Source organism: Rana temporaria, chromosome 9 (genome assembly GCF_905171775.1).
Source record: "Rana temporaria chromosome 9, aRanTem1.1, whole genome shotgun sequence".
In the NCBI taxonomy this organism is placed as follows: domain Eukaryota; kingdom Metazoa; phylum Chordata; class Amphibia; order Anura; family Ranidae; genus Rana; species Rana temporaria.
In genome coordinates, this window is record NC_053497.1 from 63291925 (window position 1) to 63312610 (window position 20686).

Genomic DNA, 20686 nt, shown 5'->3' on the forward strand with positions numbered 1-20686 from the left:
CAGTCAAATGAAAAACCCTGAACACACTCCTCTTCCGTACACTGAAGACATGAACTGTGTTTGCTGTATAAACCAAGACTACAGTAGGCCACAGTAACTGGCCATGTGATCTATGATATCAGGAAAACAAGCACCGTTAGTAACCAAGGAATTGTGTTCTACAACACCTCCAAAACCTAGAAGATCCTACCCTGGCCAATACGATGTCCGATTGAAGTAGAGGCAGCAAAGAAACCCAGAATGCTACAGGAACTAGAACCATTATCTTCTATGAAAAAATTGTCAAAAGAAAAGCACAGAGGATCCCTATGCCGACATCTGAAAATGCTACTTGCTGGGCTGTTCTGCTAATAAACTGGTTTCATTCAACAAATACTCTGATCAGGAAAGTCAAAAGTTCTTTTCTTTGTACTCTTTCCTGGACACCAACTTAAAATGGGGAAGCAAGGGGGTCATTGTGACCACCACGCAAAAAAAAATATTTCAGCAGTGATTACCAAAAGCAGTATGTATGTTTCTTCTCATAACAAGTTTATTTCTCCTTTAAGAGATATAACATACAGAAGAGTTAGGCCCCTTTCACACTGGGTCGCTTTGCAGGCGCTATAAACGCAAAAAATAGCACCTGGAAACCGACCTAAAACGGCCGCTGCTGTCTCTCCATTGTGAAAGCCCCAAGTGGTGCGCTAGTAGGACGGTAAAAAAAAAAAAAGTCCTGCAAGCAGCATCTTTGGAGCGGTGTGTATACCGCTCCTGCCCATTGAAATCAATGGGGCACCGCGGCTATACCGCCGGAAAATCGCCGCTATGCAGCTAGCGGATGAATATCGCTGCAAAATTGACGGTAAAGCACTTTACCGCAGACACCGCCCCAGCCCCAGTGTGAAAGGGGCCTTTAAAAGAAAAAAACACAACTCAACCATTAAAAGGCCAAGTTAACTTTTTTTTTTTTCGAAAACGGCCTACGCAGTCATGGGGCCACAGTAGGCATTATAAAACTGTGCAGATTTGTAAAATGCTTATTAATTTTATTGTCAATGACGCCCATTTAAGCACCCCTGTAAACCTGGCTGAAAAATTCCCAGTTAGTAACCCCTATGTCCTGACTTGTTGCTAGTACACATAGACTGTTGGTTTTCAATCCTGTAATGCCGATAGTGAGTGTCCATAGGTTTTCACATCTTAGCAACAAGGCAGGATGTGGGGATTAGTAACTTGAAGTTTTTCAGCGCTTAAATGGCCTAGAGGTATGACAATAAAATGAATGTGGTCTACATTGTTTACCATTCTTTGCATTAAAGTGGCTGTAGCCCTAAAAAATAAATACAAAGAAGAAAAGCATAGTGCTTCTGCAGAGCCTGTTGGAACTTTCCATGTTGTCAATACATCTGGTTCATCCTGCCTGTTCCCGTCTTCCTTTATGTGTCATGATAATGCTGATCATGGCTGCAGATCCAGGATATAGTGGTCAAATTATGTGCCTCCATAATCCTGCTCTCTCCTCTGTGGCTCTGTATCTCAACCTCCCCCTCACCCTGTCATTTTCGTAGTCTGCGTGTGAACTGTGAAGCCAATTTTCTTCCCTGCCCTTCCCCTCCTGCCTTGAGTAATACTATTCTCTGCAGCTGCTCGAGGGCTTGTAAAGTCACATCTATTGATTACTTTGATCCTCTCTGTTTTAGCTCCATGTTTAGTACAGTGTGTGTGTGTGTGTGTTTTTCATAATTTTAATGCTACATACCTTCTTTGAACAGTACTGCTGTGCAGTCACGTGTCATCCATCTACCATGTTGCATACATGAGAAGGAAATCTCATCCTCTCCCACTGTAGTCTCTTAGATCAGGAAAGAAAGCATAGGTTGGACACATGACTGTAAAGCAGCACTGTGCAAAGAAGGTATTTAGCATTACAATTTTAAGAAAAGACAAACACTGTACAAAACAGAGGATCAAAGTAATAAATGTCACTTTACAACCACTTTAAAGGTAAAAAATAAAAAAACACCCACTACCTGTCCTTCCCTCCCTGTCCTCAAACACCTAGCTCCCCTCACTTCTGGCTATCACAGGAGTAACTGAGGACAGTGGGACCATAGGCTCCTGCTGCCGCTAGTCACGTTTCTGTAAGGAGGTATTGGGGGTAATGACTTACCAGTGCTGTATGTGTCTAAGGACACACCCAGCCTGACTCAGAACCCAACAGGAGCATGCACCTAAAGGAGGGAGGAGCGGATAGCGCAGGTGGGGACTGCCATATAAGGAGGAAAGAAATGTTTCTGTGCAATATTATGTCATTTACCAGGTAAAGTATAACCTCCTATTTATAAAAAAAATAAAATGCCTTTAGTATTACATTGATGAACATTTTACAAAACCACACAGTTTTGCAATACAACTGGGGCCCCTTGACAGCATAGGATATTTTCTGGAAATGTGAACTTGGCCTTTAACCTCTTTCTACAAATATATTACTAAGGAAGGGGATAGGCACACAACATGTTTTTGAGTACCAAGACACTGGACTGCACAATATCTGCTCTGACTTTGTAGGGGAAGTGATAGTGATTCATAGTATATTTATTGACTTTATCTGTGGACTTTATCTGTTCCCTATTTGAACACAATATCCTGCTCCAAGTAGAGCATAGTTGTTTACTTAAATTCAAGGCTTTGGGCTCAAAGGTGCATCAGCTGTAACCCCAGCATTGCTTTACTGCTGTAGTTCTTATTCTCTGGTCCAATCAAAAACTAGGAGATAATCTTCGTACATATACAGCTCAAGACCCTGAATGGAGAAGTGAAAGGAAAAAACAAGAACCCCAATAAGTTTTTAGAAAGGACTATGCTTTAAAATGAGTTGCAATGCATTTTGGCAATGGTGGCGGATTGAGCCTCTAATAAGAAAAGAAGAGACTGCTGCAGATGAAAACTATCAGATCACATTCTTCTTTTTAATTTTTCTAAAGCATGGGAGATAAAGATAGCAGGTTCCTAGCCAACATTTTTTTTTCTTTGGGGCACTTTAAGAAATGTGACTTGATGCATTTTTTTTCTCTCACACAGTAGATTCTACTTAGTGTTGAATGTACAAATAAGTGAGAACGTCACTCTTCAATGCACACGGATTGTTGAGTATTTATATAAAAAGATCTTTACTTTCAATAATGAAATGCAATAAGAATGTTTACCCGAGCAAATCAAAGATCCAGTCTTCAAACATTGTTTTAGCTTAAATTCAAAACTATATAAAAAAAATATTTACAATGGAAATCCAGTGCTCAGTCTGCAAAGTAAATGCCACATTACAAAGTAACCTAAAAAGTAACAAAAAACAAATATGTGAAACCCTGTTAAATTTTTGACATTACAAAACTGACATTGGGAAGTCTCAGTTCACTTTGTGAAAATGTGGACTCTATAAAGGTCAGTTACACAGGCACTTCACATGTAAACAGTCTACAACAGAAGAAGAAAAAAAAAAAAAAACATATTTTGGCACCAACTCAGATTATAAAAATAATACTAAAAAAAAATTACAAATATATACATATATAAAACCCAGAGAAATTAGGTCAGTTTCCTTTTTTTGCAGTCACTAAAATCACAAAACTTAAAATACCCAGGATGCCAAAAAAATTAAAATAAGACTATATATATATATATATATATATATATATATATATATATATATATATATACACACACATACATATAAATTACTGTAAGTGCAATAAATAATACCTCAAAACTAATAATTTTTAAACTGATTTCACTGGTGAAAAATTAACTACAAGGACTAGATTAAATTATTTACATTGTTCTACAGCACTATATTATAAGAAATCAAAAAAGAATCTGTCAGTTTCAGTCAGAGTAGCCCTTTATATTTTGCATAGAGCACTTTATGATTGGGCGAAAATAAGAAGTTGTCAGTTTCCGACTGTTAAAAAAAAAAAAAAAAAGCTTTATACCTACCTTTCTGGCAGGGGTGTGTGAAACATTTGCTCTATTGAAGAGCTCTGAGTGTTGCTGGTATACGACATGTCCTGGAGTTTATGGTAACATGTCCTTCAATAAAAGTGCATTTCTTTCAACACACCACCCCAGGAAAGGTAAGTAATGGAGCTTCTTCTTTTACAGGCCAACTTTATCCCCCACTTTTCTAGACATGTTTTATACAAAACTTCAAGGCTAAGCTGATAAATTCTAACATGTTCCCTTTGATGAGAACACTGGTCCAAAAACTGCTGTGCATTTGCTTGACTGCAAAGGGCATTATGCTCTATACAAGGGAATATTATGGCCAGAACTAACAGGTTCACTTTAAGGTGGCTTTTCATGGTGTTAAAACTGTGTATTTATGAATATGTCATATATTCATAAACACACAAACATGCAGAAAAAGACACCTCTTACAGATTCATTTCACAGACAGAAATAATTTAAAATATGTTAAATGTCTAAAAATATACCACTGTGGTTCACTAGAAATAGTGATAATACAGCAGGTGTGCACAATTCCCTTTTAGGGCTAACATAGCTTCGGAAGAGCGGATCTCAGAACAGTCCAGACTTGAGGCTTGAGATCACGTCCTTAGTGTCCGTACTAAATTTGGGCTTAAACTGAAGAAAGGTGTGAAGCTCTCAGCAGTGGAAGTTCTAGCAGTGCCTGAACGGTGATTCCAACTTTTACCAATCCCCTCTCTTCTAGGATGTGGTGGGGTAAACACAGCTTGTCCTGCAAAGCAAACAAAAGACAAATAATGTACTATGAAATCTCAAGTGATCATGACAGAAATGGAGGGCGGGCATACAAAGTCTGAATTCTAAAACTCGAAAATTCAAATAAGCGTTTAAAAACGTTGCCCCGTTAGAGGACAGTGTGGTGTTCTAATGTAAGAACCCCTGGTCCCTTCCCTTCACCACCACTAAGGATGAGCTCTGGCGTGTTCGCATAGAACACGTGCAGAGCCCGCCAGGAAGTGTGTACGGCGCTGTGCTAATCACAGTCAGGGAGACATTGTCCCGATGCTCGGCTGCAGGAATCGTGAAATGTCTCCCTGGCTGTTATTAGCGCAGCGCCGTGTACACTTCCTGGCGGGCTCTGCACGTGTTCTATGCGAACACGCCAAAGCTCATCCTTAACCACCACCCAACATGCCCTGTTGGAGTGGAGATTGGACAAAAATTAGGATTGGCACACATATAATCCGATGAGAGTGCCAAACTTCCAAGAGTCCAAGGTAGTTTAATGATCAAACTAATTCATAGCAGAATAATTTTAATGTGTTTTAAAAGAGAAAAACACTCATCCTTCATCAGAGCTTAAAGGCCAAGATTACCTTTGTTCACCTTTTTTTTTTCTTTAAAATTCCAGCCACCCTATGTACCAATATAGCATTAACGTTCTTATTTTGCTTTCCATTTATATTCTACACATGCTTACTTCACTTCTCTTCATAGCTGTTTAAAAACACTCATCTATTACTTCTGCCTTACTTCCTGGACAGACTTTAGGTCATTACATAGAAACAAGTTGACCAGCTGTGGGTGGATGATGCAGGGTGTGTGCTAATGTAATCAGCTGGTTAACTCCTTCCTGTGTTTGGGCTTTGAGTGGGTATATCTTAATGATGCCTGCAGCTACAGGCATCATTCATATATCATTCTTTACTGCCGATGATTTCCTGCACTGTGAAAACAAACAGCTGTTCAACCACTCAATTGTTTTTACAGGCGGTGGAAGGGGACGTGCCCCCTATACCGATGCCCTCAAGTGCTTTTACCATCTCAGCGGTGCGGTTTGCGAGCCAGGGAAGGAATCTGCTGGCAGTGGAAGACCATCATAGAGGATACTGCGACCAGATGGTCCCCAACAGTCTATATGACCTTCGGAGGCCGGGAACGATGTTATGAACTCACGTCTGGGCCGACAGTCGTAAACACTTCAGTGTATTCGGTTGGAAAGGCTAATGCCACGTACACATGATAGGTCAATCCGATGAGAACGGTCTGATGGACCGTTTTCATCAGACCAAACCGATCGTGTGTAGGCCCCATTGGTTATTTATCAATCGGTTAAAAAAATTCAATCTTGTTTTAAATTTAACCGATGGATACCTAACCGACAGAAAAAAAATGATCATTTGTAGGCATGTCCATCGGTCAAAAATCCACGCATGCTCAGAATCAAGTCGACACATGCTTGGAAGCATTGGACTTAATTTTTTTCAGCACGTCGTCGTGTTTTACGTCACTGCGTTCTGACACGATCGTTTTTTTAACTGATGGTGTGTAGGCACGACCGATCATCAGTCAGCTTCATCGGTTAACTGATGGAAAAATCCATCAGACCGTTCTCATTGGATTGACCGATCGTGTGTACAGGGCATAAGATTTTTTTTTTGTTTTTTTATTGCAGTCTTTCCAGGCTGGAGGCAATATCTGGGGACTTATAGACCCCAAATCTCACTGTAAAGAGGACCTTCTTATTACAAGGGATGTTTACATTCTTTGCAATAGGAATAAAAGTGATATAAAAAAAATGTTAGAGCGGGAGCTACAATTCTATCCCAAGCCCTCCTCTGTAACTCTAAACAGGCGACCTGTAAAAAGTTTTAAAGCATTGCCTATGGAGATTTTTACATACCGAAGTTTGGTGCCACTCCACGAGGGTGCGCAATTTTAAAGCATGACATGTTAGATATAAATAGATACCTATCATCTTTGAATTTTTTTTAAAAAATGCGCAACCAAATAAAGACAATGAAAATTGCAAAAAGTGTCCTTATTCCAATAGCGGAATTCACAATAAAAACAGTGTCCTTTCAATAAACACACGATTATAGGAACTCCAATACGGACTTGTTCCTCTGACAGGTGAAATAAAGGTGTAGGTGTCTTCCTCAGCAGATTTCCACAAACCAAAGTAAGAAAGGGCTGCTTACCAGATCCGTAGGATCCCTATCACAGAGATCAAGCAGGCTCAGCACAACACTTCTCAGCTGGTTGAAAAGCTTCCCGATCTCCTCTTCTGCTAGCAGTCTGGGGATACTACGCCAATCACCTGCAGATTCCTTCTAGGAGTAGGATCAACCTCAGGGTGTATTGTGGAAGCGTGTTGGTAAAGGAAGAAAAAAGTGCTTCATGGTGCAGTATGTTTTAAAAAAAAATCTTTAATTCCACTCGCTGGATAAAGCTGACATCATAAAAGCTTCAATAGTTACAAAGTATCCGATAAGAAGCATTTGAAAAAACAAACAAACCAGCCGCGGCATGGTGACGTCAGTTGCTATGGCTCCACCCGACGCTGCGTTTCTCCCTAATGGGCATCCTTTCCCAGCCAATGCCCATTAGGAAGAAACGCAGCGTCGGGTGGAGCGATAGCAACTTACGTCACCACGCCCCCAGCTGGCTGGCTCGAACCGTGGCTGGTTTGTTTGTTTTTTCAAATGCTTATCGGATACTTTGTAACTATTGAAGCTTTTATGAGGTCAGCTTTATCCAGCGAGCGGAATTAAAGATGTTTTTTTAAAACATACTGCACCATGAAGCACTTTTTTCTTCCTTTACCAACATGCTTCCACAAAACACCCTGAGGTGTATTACTCCTAGAAGGAATCTGCAGGCGATTGGCGTAGTATCCCCAGACTGCTAGCAGAAGAGGAGATCGGTAAGCTTTTCAACCAGGTGAGGAGTGTTGTGCTGAGCCCGCTTGATCTCTGTGATAGGGATCCTACGGATCTGGTAAGTAGCCCTTTCTTATTTTGGTTTGTGTAAATCTGCTGAGGAAGACACCTACACCTTTATTTCATCTGTCAGAGAAACAAGTGTTTTCTATTTTCTTTTTTTGGTTTAAATCAGAGCATGCACTGAAATGCAAGGTATGCTTATTTCCCAAGGTTTTTTCCCTCCCCGTGCCAAAATGCTGAATTACAATTACAAAACAAAATGACTCCCACTTTCTCCTGCAGCTACTGGATGAGGGTAGCATCACCATTCTTCGAGTGAGATCCTGTGGAATACTGAATAGCACAAATCCAGCAAAAAAAAAGTGCTTTTACACTGTACTGGAGTGTCATCACATATGTTTTGGGCTATTCAACATGCCTTAGGATTGATCACTTCTGAAGGATAGTGGGGTCATTTTCTGCAGTAAAAAAAATGCCAGAGGTAAGACGTAAAATAACAAGTTTTTTTTTTTTTTTTAAAGCTTGACTGGCCATAAAAATGTTGCACTTTTCCAGATAAATCTTCCATAATGTGCACTTATGTTGTGCAAACATATACACTATTCAGAAGGCCCAGGATTATAAAGCTCTGCATTTCTTTAGTTGGCCACGGTGACATTGCGTTGTATGACAAAATACCAATAAAAATCCTAAGATGGTTCTGATCCTAGCGCTCTATGGTGAAAAACAATTGAAGCAGTATAGCAGCTATAGCGCTGTTAATGTTTTATTATTATCAATGAGACATATTTGACTTAATTTACTTTATTTTATAATAGCTGCTATACTGCTTCAATTGTTTTTCACCATAGAGCGCTAGGATCAGAACCATATTAGGATTTTTTCTGGTATTTTGTCATACAACGCAATGTCACCGTGGCCAACTGACAAGTGATCGATCCTAAGGCATGTTGAATAGCCCAAAACATATGTGATGACACTCCAGTACAGTGTAAAAGCGCTTTTTTTTTTTTTGCTGGATTTGTGCTATTCAGTATTCCACAGGATCTCACTGGAAGAATGGTGACACTACCCTCATCCAGTAGCTGCAGGAGAAAGTGGGGGTCATTTTGTTTTGTAATTGTAATTCAGCATTTTGGCACGGGGGAGGGAAAAAACCTTGGGAAATAAGCATACCTTGCATTTCAGTGCATGCTCTGATTTAAACAAAAAATAAATAAAAGGAAATAGAAAACACAAGTAACCAAAATAAAGATCAGAGTGATAGAGAACAGCTAAATTGACCAAACTCGACAAACACTCTAGAAAGCCTCACACATTAAAAAAGTAACCTCTTGCTGCCCATGTAATGCATATATGTGTCCAAGCACAGCTGAGGTTTCTGTACTAAGAGTATGCGCACTGCACAATCCCAGTATAGTGGCCAAGCCATCATTGACTGCACTTGGTCTCTTGATACGGATGGGAGGCGGCAGGATGGTCTCCCGATCAGGTGACCCCTGTGACAGCTAATCATAAACCCACTTAAAAGGGATACCAGAGCTGGGCAGAGAGGGTGAAATGTACTAAAAACTAGTATGCATGCTGAAAGCTAAACTGCTGAAATGATTACAACACTCCACTGACAGTAAAACTGATAAATAATCTGTATTTGTAACCCAAGTATGAAAACGAGACTCACCTGTGGAACTCCAAGTTTTTTACATGCATCCAAAAAGTTTTCCACATTGCGCCTGCATTTTGCCATGCTGAGTTTAGGCTAAAACACATACAATGACCACATACAGTTAATTTGGAAATACATAATACTGATTTAAAAAAACACACAAACGTACACACAAAACATACACAGTAAAATAAAAACACCCTTCTTAAGAAGAGTGAAACAGTGGATCCTTAACTGTCCACAGAAATCTCTAAAATGTCCATACAAAAATCTTATCAGATTCCCGGATCCATGCTACACAGTATAAATGGACAAATCTACTGCCATGGCAATTGTATTTTACAGCCATCCCTGCCAGCTCTCAAAATACCAGAACGGTGCCTGCATCTGATTAGATGCAGGCATTGTTCATAAAAAAACATAAACCGAAGGAGCTGGGTGGAAAATGATCAATCTAGGGATGCTGGAAAGGAAGCGGCTAACCCACTGAGCGAATCTGGTCAGTTTATCAGGAACGGACTGAAAGTTGCTCCATATATGGCCAGCTTTGAAATCCACAATCAATAGATTTATATCCACACTGACAAAGCCCATCTCCTTTAGGATTTTAAAGAGAGACTCTGTCAACTTGCCCACTCTGGGCAAAAAGACAGAATTTATTTTACAATCCACCCACCAGCTCAGTTATTCTCGCCTTCCTAGTGTTTTTGCAACAATCCCCTGGCACTCATTCCCCTCACGTGACAGCAAAACACCATGCTTCGAAGTTTACAAAGAGCCATGTCATCACTTGACAATGTCTAGAGACCCAACAAATAATAGCTAGACCCAGGCATTGCATGATGGGAGTAGATTACATCTTAATATTGGTTTACTCATTTGTTATGAAATTTCCTCAAGCTGCACCTGTTAAAAGTATAAAAGATGTAGATTTGTTTGTACTGCCTTTCTGTTTTTCAATTGCATTTTGTGGTTAAAATCAAACCTGGTTTAGAATTATGTCCCAATCTTGTACAAATCCATACGTGTTTCTTAATTTATTATCTGTATTCAGGTCTGCAATCTGGCACAGCTTGTAATCCATGTCAGTTTTATCTCTGTGCTTGCATCATTTAAAACACAGATGCCCCCAAGATGTGGTCAGGTAAATGTTTTATACTGATAGAGTTACTTTTAAACAGGAAGATGGGCATCTTATCAATTTGCTAGAATACATCTGTCTCACAACATCCAACACTTAGTCCATGTTACACCCCATAAATCTCCCTGATTACAGTAAAAGTACTTCATGTTCTCTAATACCAAAGGAAGTCATTTACTACGAATGTCAAGTCCAGTCAAATCCTGGACAACTGCCACTAGTAAGCCTCCTTTTGCCTCAAGGAACAGCTCACATAAAACATTCTACATAGACAAGATATATACAGTGCATCTGGAAAAGTATTCACAGCGCTGCACGTTTTCCACATTTTGTTATGTTACAGTCTTATTCCAAAATGGATTCAATTCATTATTCTCCTCAAAATTCTATCAAACAATACTCCATAATGACAACATGAAAGCAGTTTGTTTGGAATCTTTGCAAATGTATTAAAATAAAGAAAATCACATGTACACAAGTATTCACAGCCTTTGCCATGACACTCAAAACTGAGCTCAGGTGCATCCTGCTTCCACTGATCATCCTTGAGATGTTTCTACAACTTGGAATCTACCTGTGGTAAAGTCAGTTAATTGGACATGATTGGAAAGGCACACACCTGTCTATATAAGGTCCCACAGTTAACTGTGCATGTCAGAGCACAAACCAAGCCATGAAATCCAAGGAATTTCCTGTAGACCTCCGAGACAGGATTGTATTGAGGCACAGATCTGGGGAAGGGTACAGAAAAATGTCTGCAGCATTGGATGTCCCAATGAGCACAGTGGCCTCTGTCATCCGTAAACAGAAGAAGTTTGGAACCACCAGGGCTCTTCCTAGAGCAGGCGACCAGGCCAAATTGACCTTCCAGAAGAACAACAATCTCTGCAGCACTCCACCAATCAGGCCTGTATGGTAGAGTGGCCAGACAGAAACCTCTCCCCAGTAAAAGGCACATGACAGCCCACCTGGAGTTTGCCAACAGGCACCTAAAAGGACTCAAAGACCATGAGAAACAAACAATTGTCTGGTCTGATGAAACAAAGATTGAACTTGTGTCATCTCTGAAGGAAACCAGGCACCGCTCATCGTCTGGCTAATACCATCCCTACAGTGAAGCATGGCGGTGGCATCATACAGTGGGGATGTTTTTCAGCAGCAGGAACTGGGAGACTAGTCAGGATTGAAAGATGAATGCAGCATTATTCAGAGACATCCTTGATGAAAACCTACTCCAGAGCACTCTGAACCACAGACTGGGGCTAAGGTTCATCTTCCAACAGTACAATGACCCTAAGCACACAGCCAAAATAACAAAGGAGTGGCTATGGGACAACTCTGCGAATCTCCTTTCCTTGAGTGGCCCAGCCAGAGCCCAGACTTAAACCCCATTAAAAATCTCTGGAAAGATCTGAAAATGGCTGTGCACCGATGCTCCCCATCCAACCTGATGAAGCTTGAGAGGTCCTGCAAAGAATTGGAGAAAGTGCCCAAAAATAGATGTGCCAAGCTTGTAGTATCATACTCAAAAAGATTTGAGGTTGTAATTTGTACCAAAGGTTCTTCAACAAAGTATCGAGCAAAGGCTGTGAATACTTATGTACATGGGATTGTTTTCATTTTTAATAAATTTGCAAAAATTTCAAACTTCTTTCACGTTGTCATTATGGGGTATTGTTTGGAGAATTTTGAGGAAAATAACTAATGTAATCCATTTTGGAATAAGGCTGTAACATAACAAAATCCTGAAAAAGTGAAGCGCTATGAATACTTTCCAGATGCACACACATGTATATGCACGTATACATAATTGGAACTTCATATACAGTCTTCAATGACAATCTGCTAGCATCTTCTAACACTGCCAAAAAATGTGTCCCTATCCTGGCAACTAAAACAATCACAGCAGCATCAAGGGGCAAAATATTATGGACCCTGCAATGAATTCTGCAAACATATTTACAATGCACACAATTTACCCAGGAAGGATTGTTTTGGACATCGAAATCAAAGCTTTTTAGATCTAATGTAAAACTTTTTTTGACAAAAAAGGACTGTTACTTTGAAACACGTTACCACCCCCTTGCACCGGTCCATCCTTTCAGTATCACAGAGGTTGCCACAGGCTTTGGCGGCTTTTTGACAGCCGTCAAATCTGGTTCCCTATGCTGGCTTGTGAAGCAAAAGCTACCAATGCACATCAATAACAGCTTTGCACTGTCCACATGCAATCCTTGTGCTGAATGTCAAAAATCCTACATGTAAGTGTGCTAGTTTAATTGTTCAATAAATAATTCTTACTATGCTAATGAGGATCTCACTCTACTATTCTTTTGTCATTTGAGCGTACTGGATCTCCCCAGATCTCTACTGGAGGCTGCATGATTCCTGTTGCATACTGATAGCCATTTGAATCTTGCTGAAATTCCTGACGGACATTTCTGAAAGTGGGGACTAGTAGTGCACTGAACTGGTCTGTGGAACTTTTTTCAGATGCAATGTAAGGGAAGCTACTAGAATGCAGCCTGTAAAACCTGGAGAATGGCTTGCAACACTGGATTTAGAAACTTGCCTCTTCTTTAATGACCACTATTTTAAATGAGTAAATAAAATGAAAAGACAGTGACTACTATGTGTATTTATTTGTCCCCATTGGCATTTTAGGCCTACAGGCAGAAGAGCCAGACAGCCCCATTCATTTATACAGAATGCGCTTGTGTAGGCACAGTAGTACCAAGTTGGGCTCCAGACAGCCACAGCATCTGCAATGGGGAGTAAAGGCTTTTTCCACCAGTAAATCTAGTCAATTTTGATCAGGGAAAGAAAATGGCACATAGTAGGAACTATGATATAATTTCAGTAACAGACTTTTGGATTGAACTGACTGGTTCCTCTATAACAATGTGTCCACTTTGACAAGCTTTTCATTTTTGAGCTACTGCTCCTTTAGGATCATGTTTCCCCAGAATATCTGAAACTATTTACTTTGTTAAAGCTTCATATTCATAAAAGTTAAACATGTAATAGAAAGCCTATACCAAACTCTGTGAAGGAATGCCTGCTTTGAGAGGGAATTTGAAGCACTGTAAACTGTTTATTCTGCATTCATCAGTTGCAGATCTAAGGATCTGTGACAGAAGGTTTATTGTTTTCTTCCAGTAACTGAACCAATGATCCTTTGCACAGTCACAGGTCTGGTGCTTTCTTTTAAAATGTTGCTTTCTAATCAGTTTTCCAAATAACTAATTTACTTGGTAAAGCTGTGAAGGCGTTATGCATGTAATGTTTTGCTGGGATGTCTACACTATTTTTTCTTCCACCTTCATCAGAATAATAAAGACAGACCACCACTGCTTTGAGCCACATGAGACCCATAAAAGAGAAAGAATGTGTAGCATATTTTTAGTAACTGCACACAGATAGATCATTACGAGGATTATTGAAAAAAACGTCTGTAAAAATTTTAATGACATCATAGAAGTCAAGCCCTAAGTTGCAAAGCAAAACTAAAACACACAGGAGGAGAGTTTTACAAAGAGGGCCTATCAGCACCCCATCGTCTTTAACAAATCACATGAGACTTAATAATTAGGGAGAGATTGCTATAAAAGAAGCAAAAAACTGACCCTGCCTAAAATGTATCAGTGATATGGTGCCGATACCCTGTGATGCCCGCACATATCTATATACCCCACCAAGTCGTACCCAATGGAGTCCTTTGGATTAAAGTCCAAGGCTGTACATGGGGCCTTGGCTCCTGCAAAGTTTAGACCAGGGGTCAGCAACCCCCGACACACGTGTCAGGTATGGTATGCAGCCACATTAGGCTGGCACGCGGGGGGTGCTTGGGACACTCACCTCCCACGCATCAGCAAAGCCAGCTGCAGTTGAGCCATGCCATGCTGACCCATGCCGTGCTGACCCCAGTCCTCTGCCCTACTAACTTCTGTCCCCTGCACTGCTGGCATTTTTTACTGCAACCCCCAAATCAGACAGGCTAGATCTGGTACTGGTGTTGAGTCAGACACTTCAAGCTGCCTGCTCTTATTTTGGACTGGTAATTAACCAGCTATTGGGAACTACCAATTCAGAGGTGCAAGAATTGGACTGATCCAAAATGTGAAGGTGCATGAATTTGTGTGATGTGAGATGTGATGGTGCAGGAACTGGGGTGGTCTGAGGTGTGAAGGTGCAGGAATTGGGGCTGATCTGAGATGGGAAGGTGCAGGAATAGGGCTGATCTGGGGTGTGAAGGTGCAGGAGTTGGCACTGATCTGAGGTGTGAAGGTGCAGGAAATGGGGTTATCTAAAGTCTATAGTGCAGGAATTGGGCCGATTTGATGTGTGAAGGCTCAAAGCTCAATAATTATTTTGAACTATTATTTAAGGGGTTGTAAAGGAAAAAAAATGTTTTCATAATAAGCATCCTTTACCTGCAGACATTGCTCTTTTCACTTCCTCATTGTTTGTTTTTGCTCAGAAGTTGCTCTATTTCTTCTCTGTTCACTTCCTACTTGTCTGATTGTTACTCACCACCGTAAAGGGAGGCTTTACTGCGGTGGTCAGTGACGTGCTCACCCCCTCCTGGGAACTACATCTGTGCGGCAGGACGCTCTCTACGTGTTAGAGACTTCAAGGAGGTGTGAATTACTGGGCTTCCCGCAATGCATACTGGGAAATGTAGGTCTTACATGAACGAGCGCCACAAACCAGGAAGTGAATGAGAGAACAGAAACTAGAACGCCGGAGGTGATAGGTATTTACTCTTTTTTTTTAACAGAATCATTACACTATTCGGTCTGTCTACCTTGCAGACATTAATTTTAGGCTCCCCCTAGACAATCGTGGCAACAGCTCCTCTTTGCAGAAGTCCTCTTTAATAGGGCTTAGAGCTGGAAGGGTGTGGCTTATTCTGATCTAGGACAGTATTCAAGGCCCCATCCATGAAGAACTTGGCTTGAAGTCCAAGGGATTCTAGGGCACAGAAATAACCTGAATACTAACTATGATGCTTGCACATAAGAGCTATTTAAAGTAGAAACGTAAGTGCACTGTAGGTCAGGAACCAGAGTATGTTTGGTTTACTACATGTGCTGTTATGAAAGGACATGAAACGCTAATTTAGTCTTGGTAGTCTGCATTAAATGCCTTACACTTTGGATCCACTGGTACTGTGTGTAATATTGAACAATGTTTTATACAATCAGTAATAGATAGGTAAATTTCGTTTTCATTTGTAAATTCAACAACAAATCTACTAGATAAATTAAGCTGGCCATAGACGGTTTGAATCTTGCCCGGTTCAGCAGCCTGCCTGTCAGATTTTCCATGTGATTATTGCCTGTGCCGATAGGAGAATCAAGCTATTTTCCTGTGGTTGCAGGAAAGAAAATTACTCCATCTATGGCCGGTTTCAGAATCCGTTTGGATGTGTGAATGTGAAGCCACAGTAGTTCACAGGTTCTCTCACACAACATGAAGTGGAAGGTGATGTAAAAAACTGCTGAACCATCTAAATTCAGTTTCAAAATACAACAAAAAACTACTCCAACCAGTTATTTTTTTAACTTCTATTCATCATGCAGCAGCACACATGCTTTACATTGGTTCCAATACAATTTGAAGTACAGCTATCCCAAGAATGTGCTAAAATTGTATGTAGGCTCCACCAGACAACTTAATTTTACTTTTTCAACATTGCATTAACACTGAAGCATTAGAAAGGGCCTGCCCTGCGACATAGTGCAAACATCAAACATTTGTACCTATAGAAACTTGTGAGTCGTGAGTGGATCGTCTACAGCAGGTTCTGACTGCTGTAGTGTAGCTAAACTCAGGCTATGTCCCCATAACACTTCTGTAATCCCCTACATAGTCTGGAAGAGGGATGAGCAGCAGTTTGAGCAAATTAGAGCTCTATTGATGCTTCTCTCCAATCACAGACCGAAGGGCAGCCTGAGTACCAAGTTGTATTAATTTGGCACTGCGTGACTTTAACTGATAATTGCACGGTCATGCAATGCTTTACCCAAACAAAATTTGTGTCCTTTTTTCCCACAAATAGAGAGATATATATATATATATATATATATATATATATATATATATATATATATATATATATATATATATATATATATATAGGATTTCGTCCAGGAGAGCCAATCTGACGCAGTTCATGAACTGGCCCGCCAGCTGTTGCAAAACTACAAGTCCCATAATTTCTCTGCCTGTGGGAGTCATGCTTGTAACTGCCAGCCTTGCAATGGCTCATGGTGATGATGGTGATGATGCAATTCATCCGAATGACACCTAAAATTGCAATGCGGGTCTTGCGCAATAAATCGTGGTAACCCGCAATGCGTGAAGCATGTCACCCCAAAAAAGTTCAGGAGCTACTTTTGGGCGGCAGACCCGCAACACGATTTTAGGTGTCATTCAAATGAATTGCATCTCAAATGCGAGTCCTGACGATGGGAATTGTAGTTCCTGAACAACTGGAGGGCCACAGTTACTAGACCGCTGATCGAAACCATTCCATTGTAGCTGTATGTTTAGGGTCATTGTCCTGCTGGAAGGTGAACCTCCACCCCGTTTTTTTTCATGTAAGATTGCCTGTATTTGGCTCCATCCATCTTCCCATCAACTCTGACCAGCTTCCCTATCCCTGCTGAAGAAAAGCATTCCCTATTCATGATGCTACCACCACCATGTTTCACGGTGGGGATGGTGTGCAGTGTTAGATTTCCACCACATAGCGTTTTGCATTTAGGCCAAAAAGTACAATTTTGGCCTCATCTGACCAGAGCACCTTCTTCCACATGTTTTCTGTGTCCCCCACATGGCTTCTTTCAAACTGCAAACAAAACTTCTTATGGTTTTCTTTTTACAACGGCTTTCTTATTGTCACTCTTCCATAAAGGCCAGATTTGTGGAGTGCGCGACTAATAGTTGTCCTGTGGACAGATTCTCCCACCTGAGCTGTGGATCTCGGCATCTACTCCAGAGTTACTATGGGCCTTTTGGCTGCTTCTCTGATTAATGCTCTCCTTGCCCGGCCTGTCAATTTAGGTGGACGGCCATGTACACACTTTTCAGATATATATTAGTAAAAACTTTTGAAAACCATTGATTATTTTCCTTCCACTTAACAATTGTGTGCCACTTTGGGATAGTCCATCACATAAAATCCCAATAAAATACATTTACGTTTTTGGTTGTAACATGACAAAAAGTGGACAATTTCAAGGGGTGTGAATATTTTTCAAGGCACTGTAAAAATACTCTGGCAGGTAAACCAGTCTCCTTTATATAATTCAACATTGTACATTGTAGCAGTTCGTCTACAGTTCAGCTTTAGAGTCATGGATTTGTGCTTATACAAAGCCCAATACCTTTTTCCAAACTCTCCCAGTGTCATAAGTGGTTCAAAAAAGGGGGGAAAGAAACTGCGCTGCGAGACAAATATTGGCAAAAGAAAATGCCTGAAGCTCTCGTTATGAGCAGCAACTAACCTGAAAACATAAAACAGTGGATAAACAATAGAAAATATATAGTTGCGCTAAACCTTGAATAATGTTAATAAATTGTGTGACTATTGGTAGCAGACAATCCTGGCGAATCTCCACTACCCAAATTCCAACAAATTGATTAAAATAAATGTGAAAAAACACAATTCCAAAAAAACGTAATTAGTGTATAGACAAATATAGTGAATACAGTGTATACTAATAATCAATCCATAGAAAATTGATCTTAAAGTGCATGAATGATAATGCAAGTGCGCCATCAGTAAAGTAGCCACATATCATAAAGTGCAAAAATAGTTCATATATTTTAACAATAAAGTCCACATGAATTGCGAAAATAATTCACATGTTGTAATAATAAAGTCCACCCGTGAAGATATCCAAGTGACAACCGACTGTTCCACTGAGTGATTGACAAGTGCAATCCACCACCATAGGATTAATGTAGATCAGGCAAATCCGTCTGTATGGAACTCGAGCAGTGGAGGGTGATGACGTCAGCATGCCGCTCATTCCTCCCTACACGTTTCGTGACCTATCACGAAACGATGCGACTGATCACGCCCCGAGACGATGTGACCTATCACGAAATGCGTAGGGCGGAACAAGCAGCGTGCTGACGTCATCACCCTCAACTGCTCGAGTTCCATACAGACGGGTTTGCCTGTTTGCGGCCGGCCAGCACAACAGGCTTAAGGCTCTTCTTCATTTTTATAATGTGAGTGTGTTTTTATGTATTGTCTATATATTAAACATCAAGGATTTTACACTATCGAGGCTCCACCTCCTTTCTTTTTATATGTTTCCACCATTAACACTGTGAGAGGTGTTGATCGTTGAGGCTGCAGACATAGGGGTTAACCATCCAATTGGGATTCATTACATGTGACCTTAGGTCCTCTGTCATAAGGGACCAAATTGTTCTGGTAAGCAGATCTACATTACTCCATGGTGGTGGATTGCATTTGTCAATCACTCAGCGGAACAGTCGGTTGTCACTTGGATATCTTCACGGGTGGACTTTATTATTACAACATGTGAATTATTTTCGCAATTCATGTGGACTTTATTGTTAAAATATATGAACTCTTTTTGCACTTTATGATATGTGGCCACTTTACTGATGGCGCACTTGCATTATCATTCACGCACTTTAAGATCAATTTTCTATGGATTGATTATTATTCACTATATTTGTCTATACACTAATTACGTTTTTTTGGAATTATGTTTTTTCACATTTATTTTAATCAATTTGTTGGGATTTGGGCAGTGGAGATTCGCCAGGATTGTCCACTACCATTAGTAACACAATTTATTAACGTTATTCAAGGTTTAGCGCAACTATATATTTTCTAATGAGTGGTTCAAAACCTGCGGTAGCACTTCATAGAAAAGTATATAAACTACTGCTCTTATATAAAGGTATTTAAGGCCAGATATTTTGTAGATATTTAGTATATGTGGTGCTTTACTTAGCATTATATTAGTGGTCCTACAAAGAAGTGTGTAAAAATATAGTATGGTCTGCTGACAGTCTCTAACAGGGGTGTCCAACCTTTTGAAGAGCGAGGGCCACTTAAGCGACTTTGTAATCAGTCACAGGCTACAATGAGCGAAGTGGGTGGATGACCGGTCTGTGTTCGCTCTGCATATGCAGAGCAGACACTGACACAGCCCGCTCTACTCTATGGGCCCTCCAATCTGTCCCGGATGGAAGGGGACAGATCCCCTTCTGTTTTTTTTAGCAGATTGGATTGGAGGTTGGCGGTTGTTAATGGACTGTGTTCGTTTACATCTGAATAGAGGATCAGATTGCGACCGATCGTGTGAAAATGGCCTAAGGCTGCTTTCATACTGATGTGCTATGGTTTACCCAACCCCGTGGGTGCAGAGCACTGTACCTGTGGCTTTCCTGCAGGTTAGCTGCACTTTGCTATAGACTTCTATGATATCCTGCAGGTGTGATGCACTCTCTGAAAGCGCACCAAACCCGCAGGAAATAACAGCTCTGTCTCAGTGGAGTTAACCCGCAGGTACACTGTGCTGCATCGGTGGATCAGTTTGAAAGCAGCCCAGTAACCACTGCAAAGCATATATACACTGAGTTTAATAATAAACGTACCTCTAATAAGTCTTCTATTCAGGTACCCCCGGCTTTTGATGTCCCGCGGGAGTGCATTTGATATCACTCCGCCTGTGACAGGAGTCAGCGCTATACAGGAAGCATCAGCTTATGTGGCTCTGCTGCACAGCCACTTGCTTCATCTACCACCGGCTTTATTCCAAACACTGATGCTCTAGGATGGCAGGTCGGCAACCGGTGATCTGGGCCTGCCATCTCAGAGAAGGTGGTCACGGTCCACATCAGAGAGCTCCACGTGCAAACTCCTGTGCAAGTGGACTATTCACGTACATATATAAACAGAATATCTTACCACTGCTGGTGATGGAACATGAATGCTGCCAACTGAACGGGGTCGTATATGGTTAGCAAGATGGCACAACACAACACCATCCATAAGTGCTCCTCCAATGTCATCTGGTAAAATAACCTTAAGCCTGGACTCCAGATTCTGTGAAAACAGTGTAATGATATTCTCCTGTTACTCTGGACTGTATTAACTGCAATTCTAGAAAATACACAATGAAAACACAT

The 20686-nt window shown here is 40.7% G+C and overlaps 1 protein-coding gene across 2 annotated transcripts in view; it reads right to left on the reverse strand.

Annotated features, from left to right (window-relative positions):
• Window positions 1–3706: 3706 nt before the first annotated feature.
• The window catches only part of LRCH2 (leucine rich repeats and calponin homology domain containing 2), a 138045-nt gene continuing 121065 nt past the window's right edge, over window positions 3707–20686 (reverse strand). For both annotated transcript variants that reach the window (XM_040323668.1, XM_040323666.1), the window contains 3 exons: window positions 20466–20603; window positions 9373–9450; window positions 3707–4738 (listed from right to left, as the gene is read on the reverse strand). In XM_040323668.1, coding sequence (XP_040179602.1) covers window positions 4619–4738; window positions 9373–9450; window positions 20466–20603 — 336 coding nt within the window. In that variant the 3' untranslated portion in view covers window positions 3707–4618. The remainder of the gene's footprint in view (window positions 4739–9372; window positions 9451–20465; window positions 20604–20686) is intronic.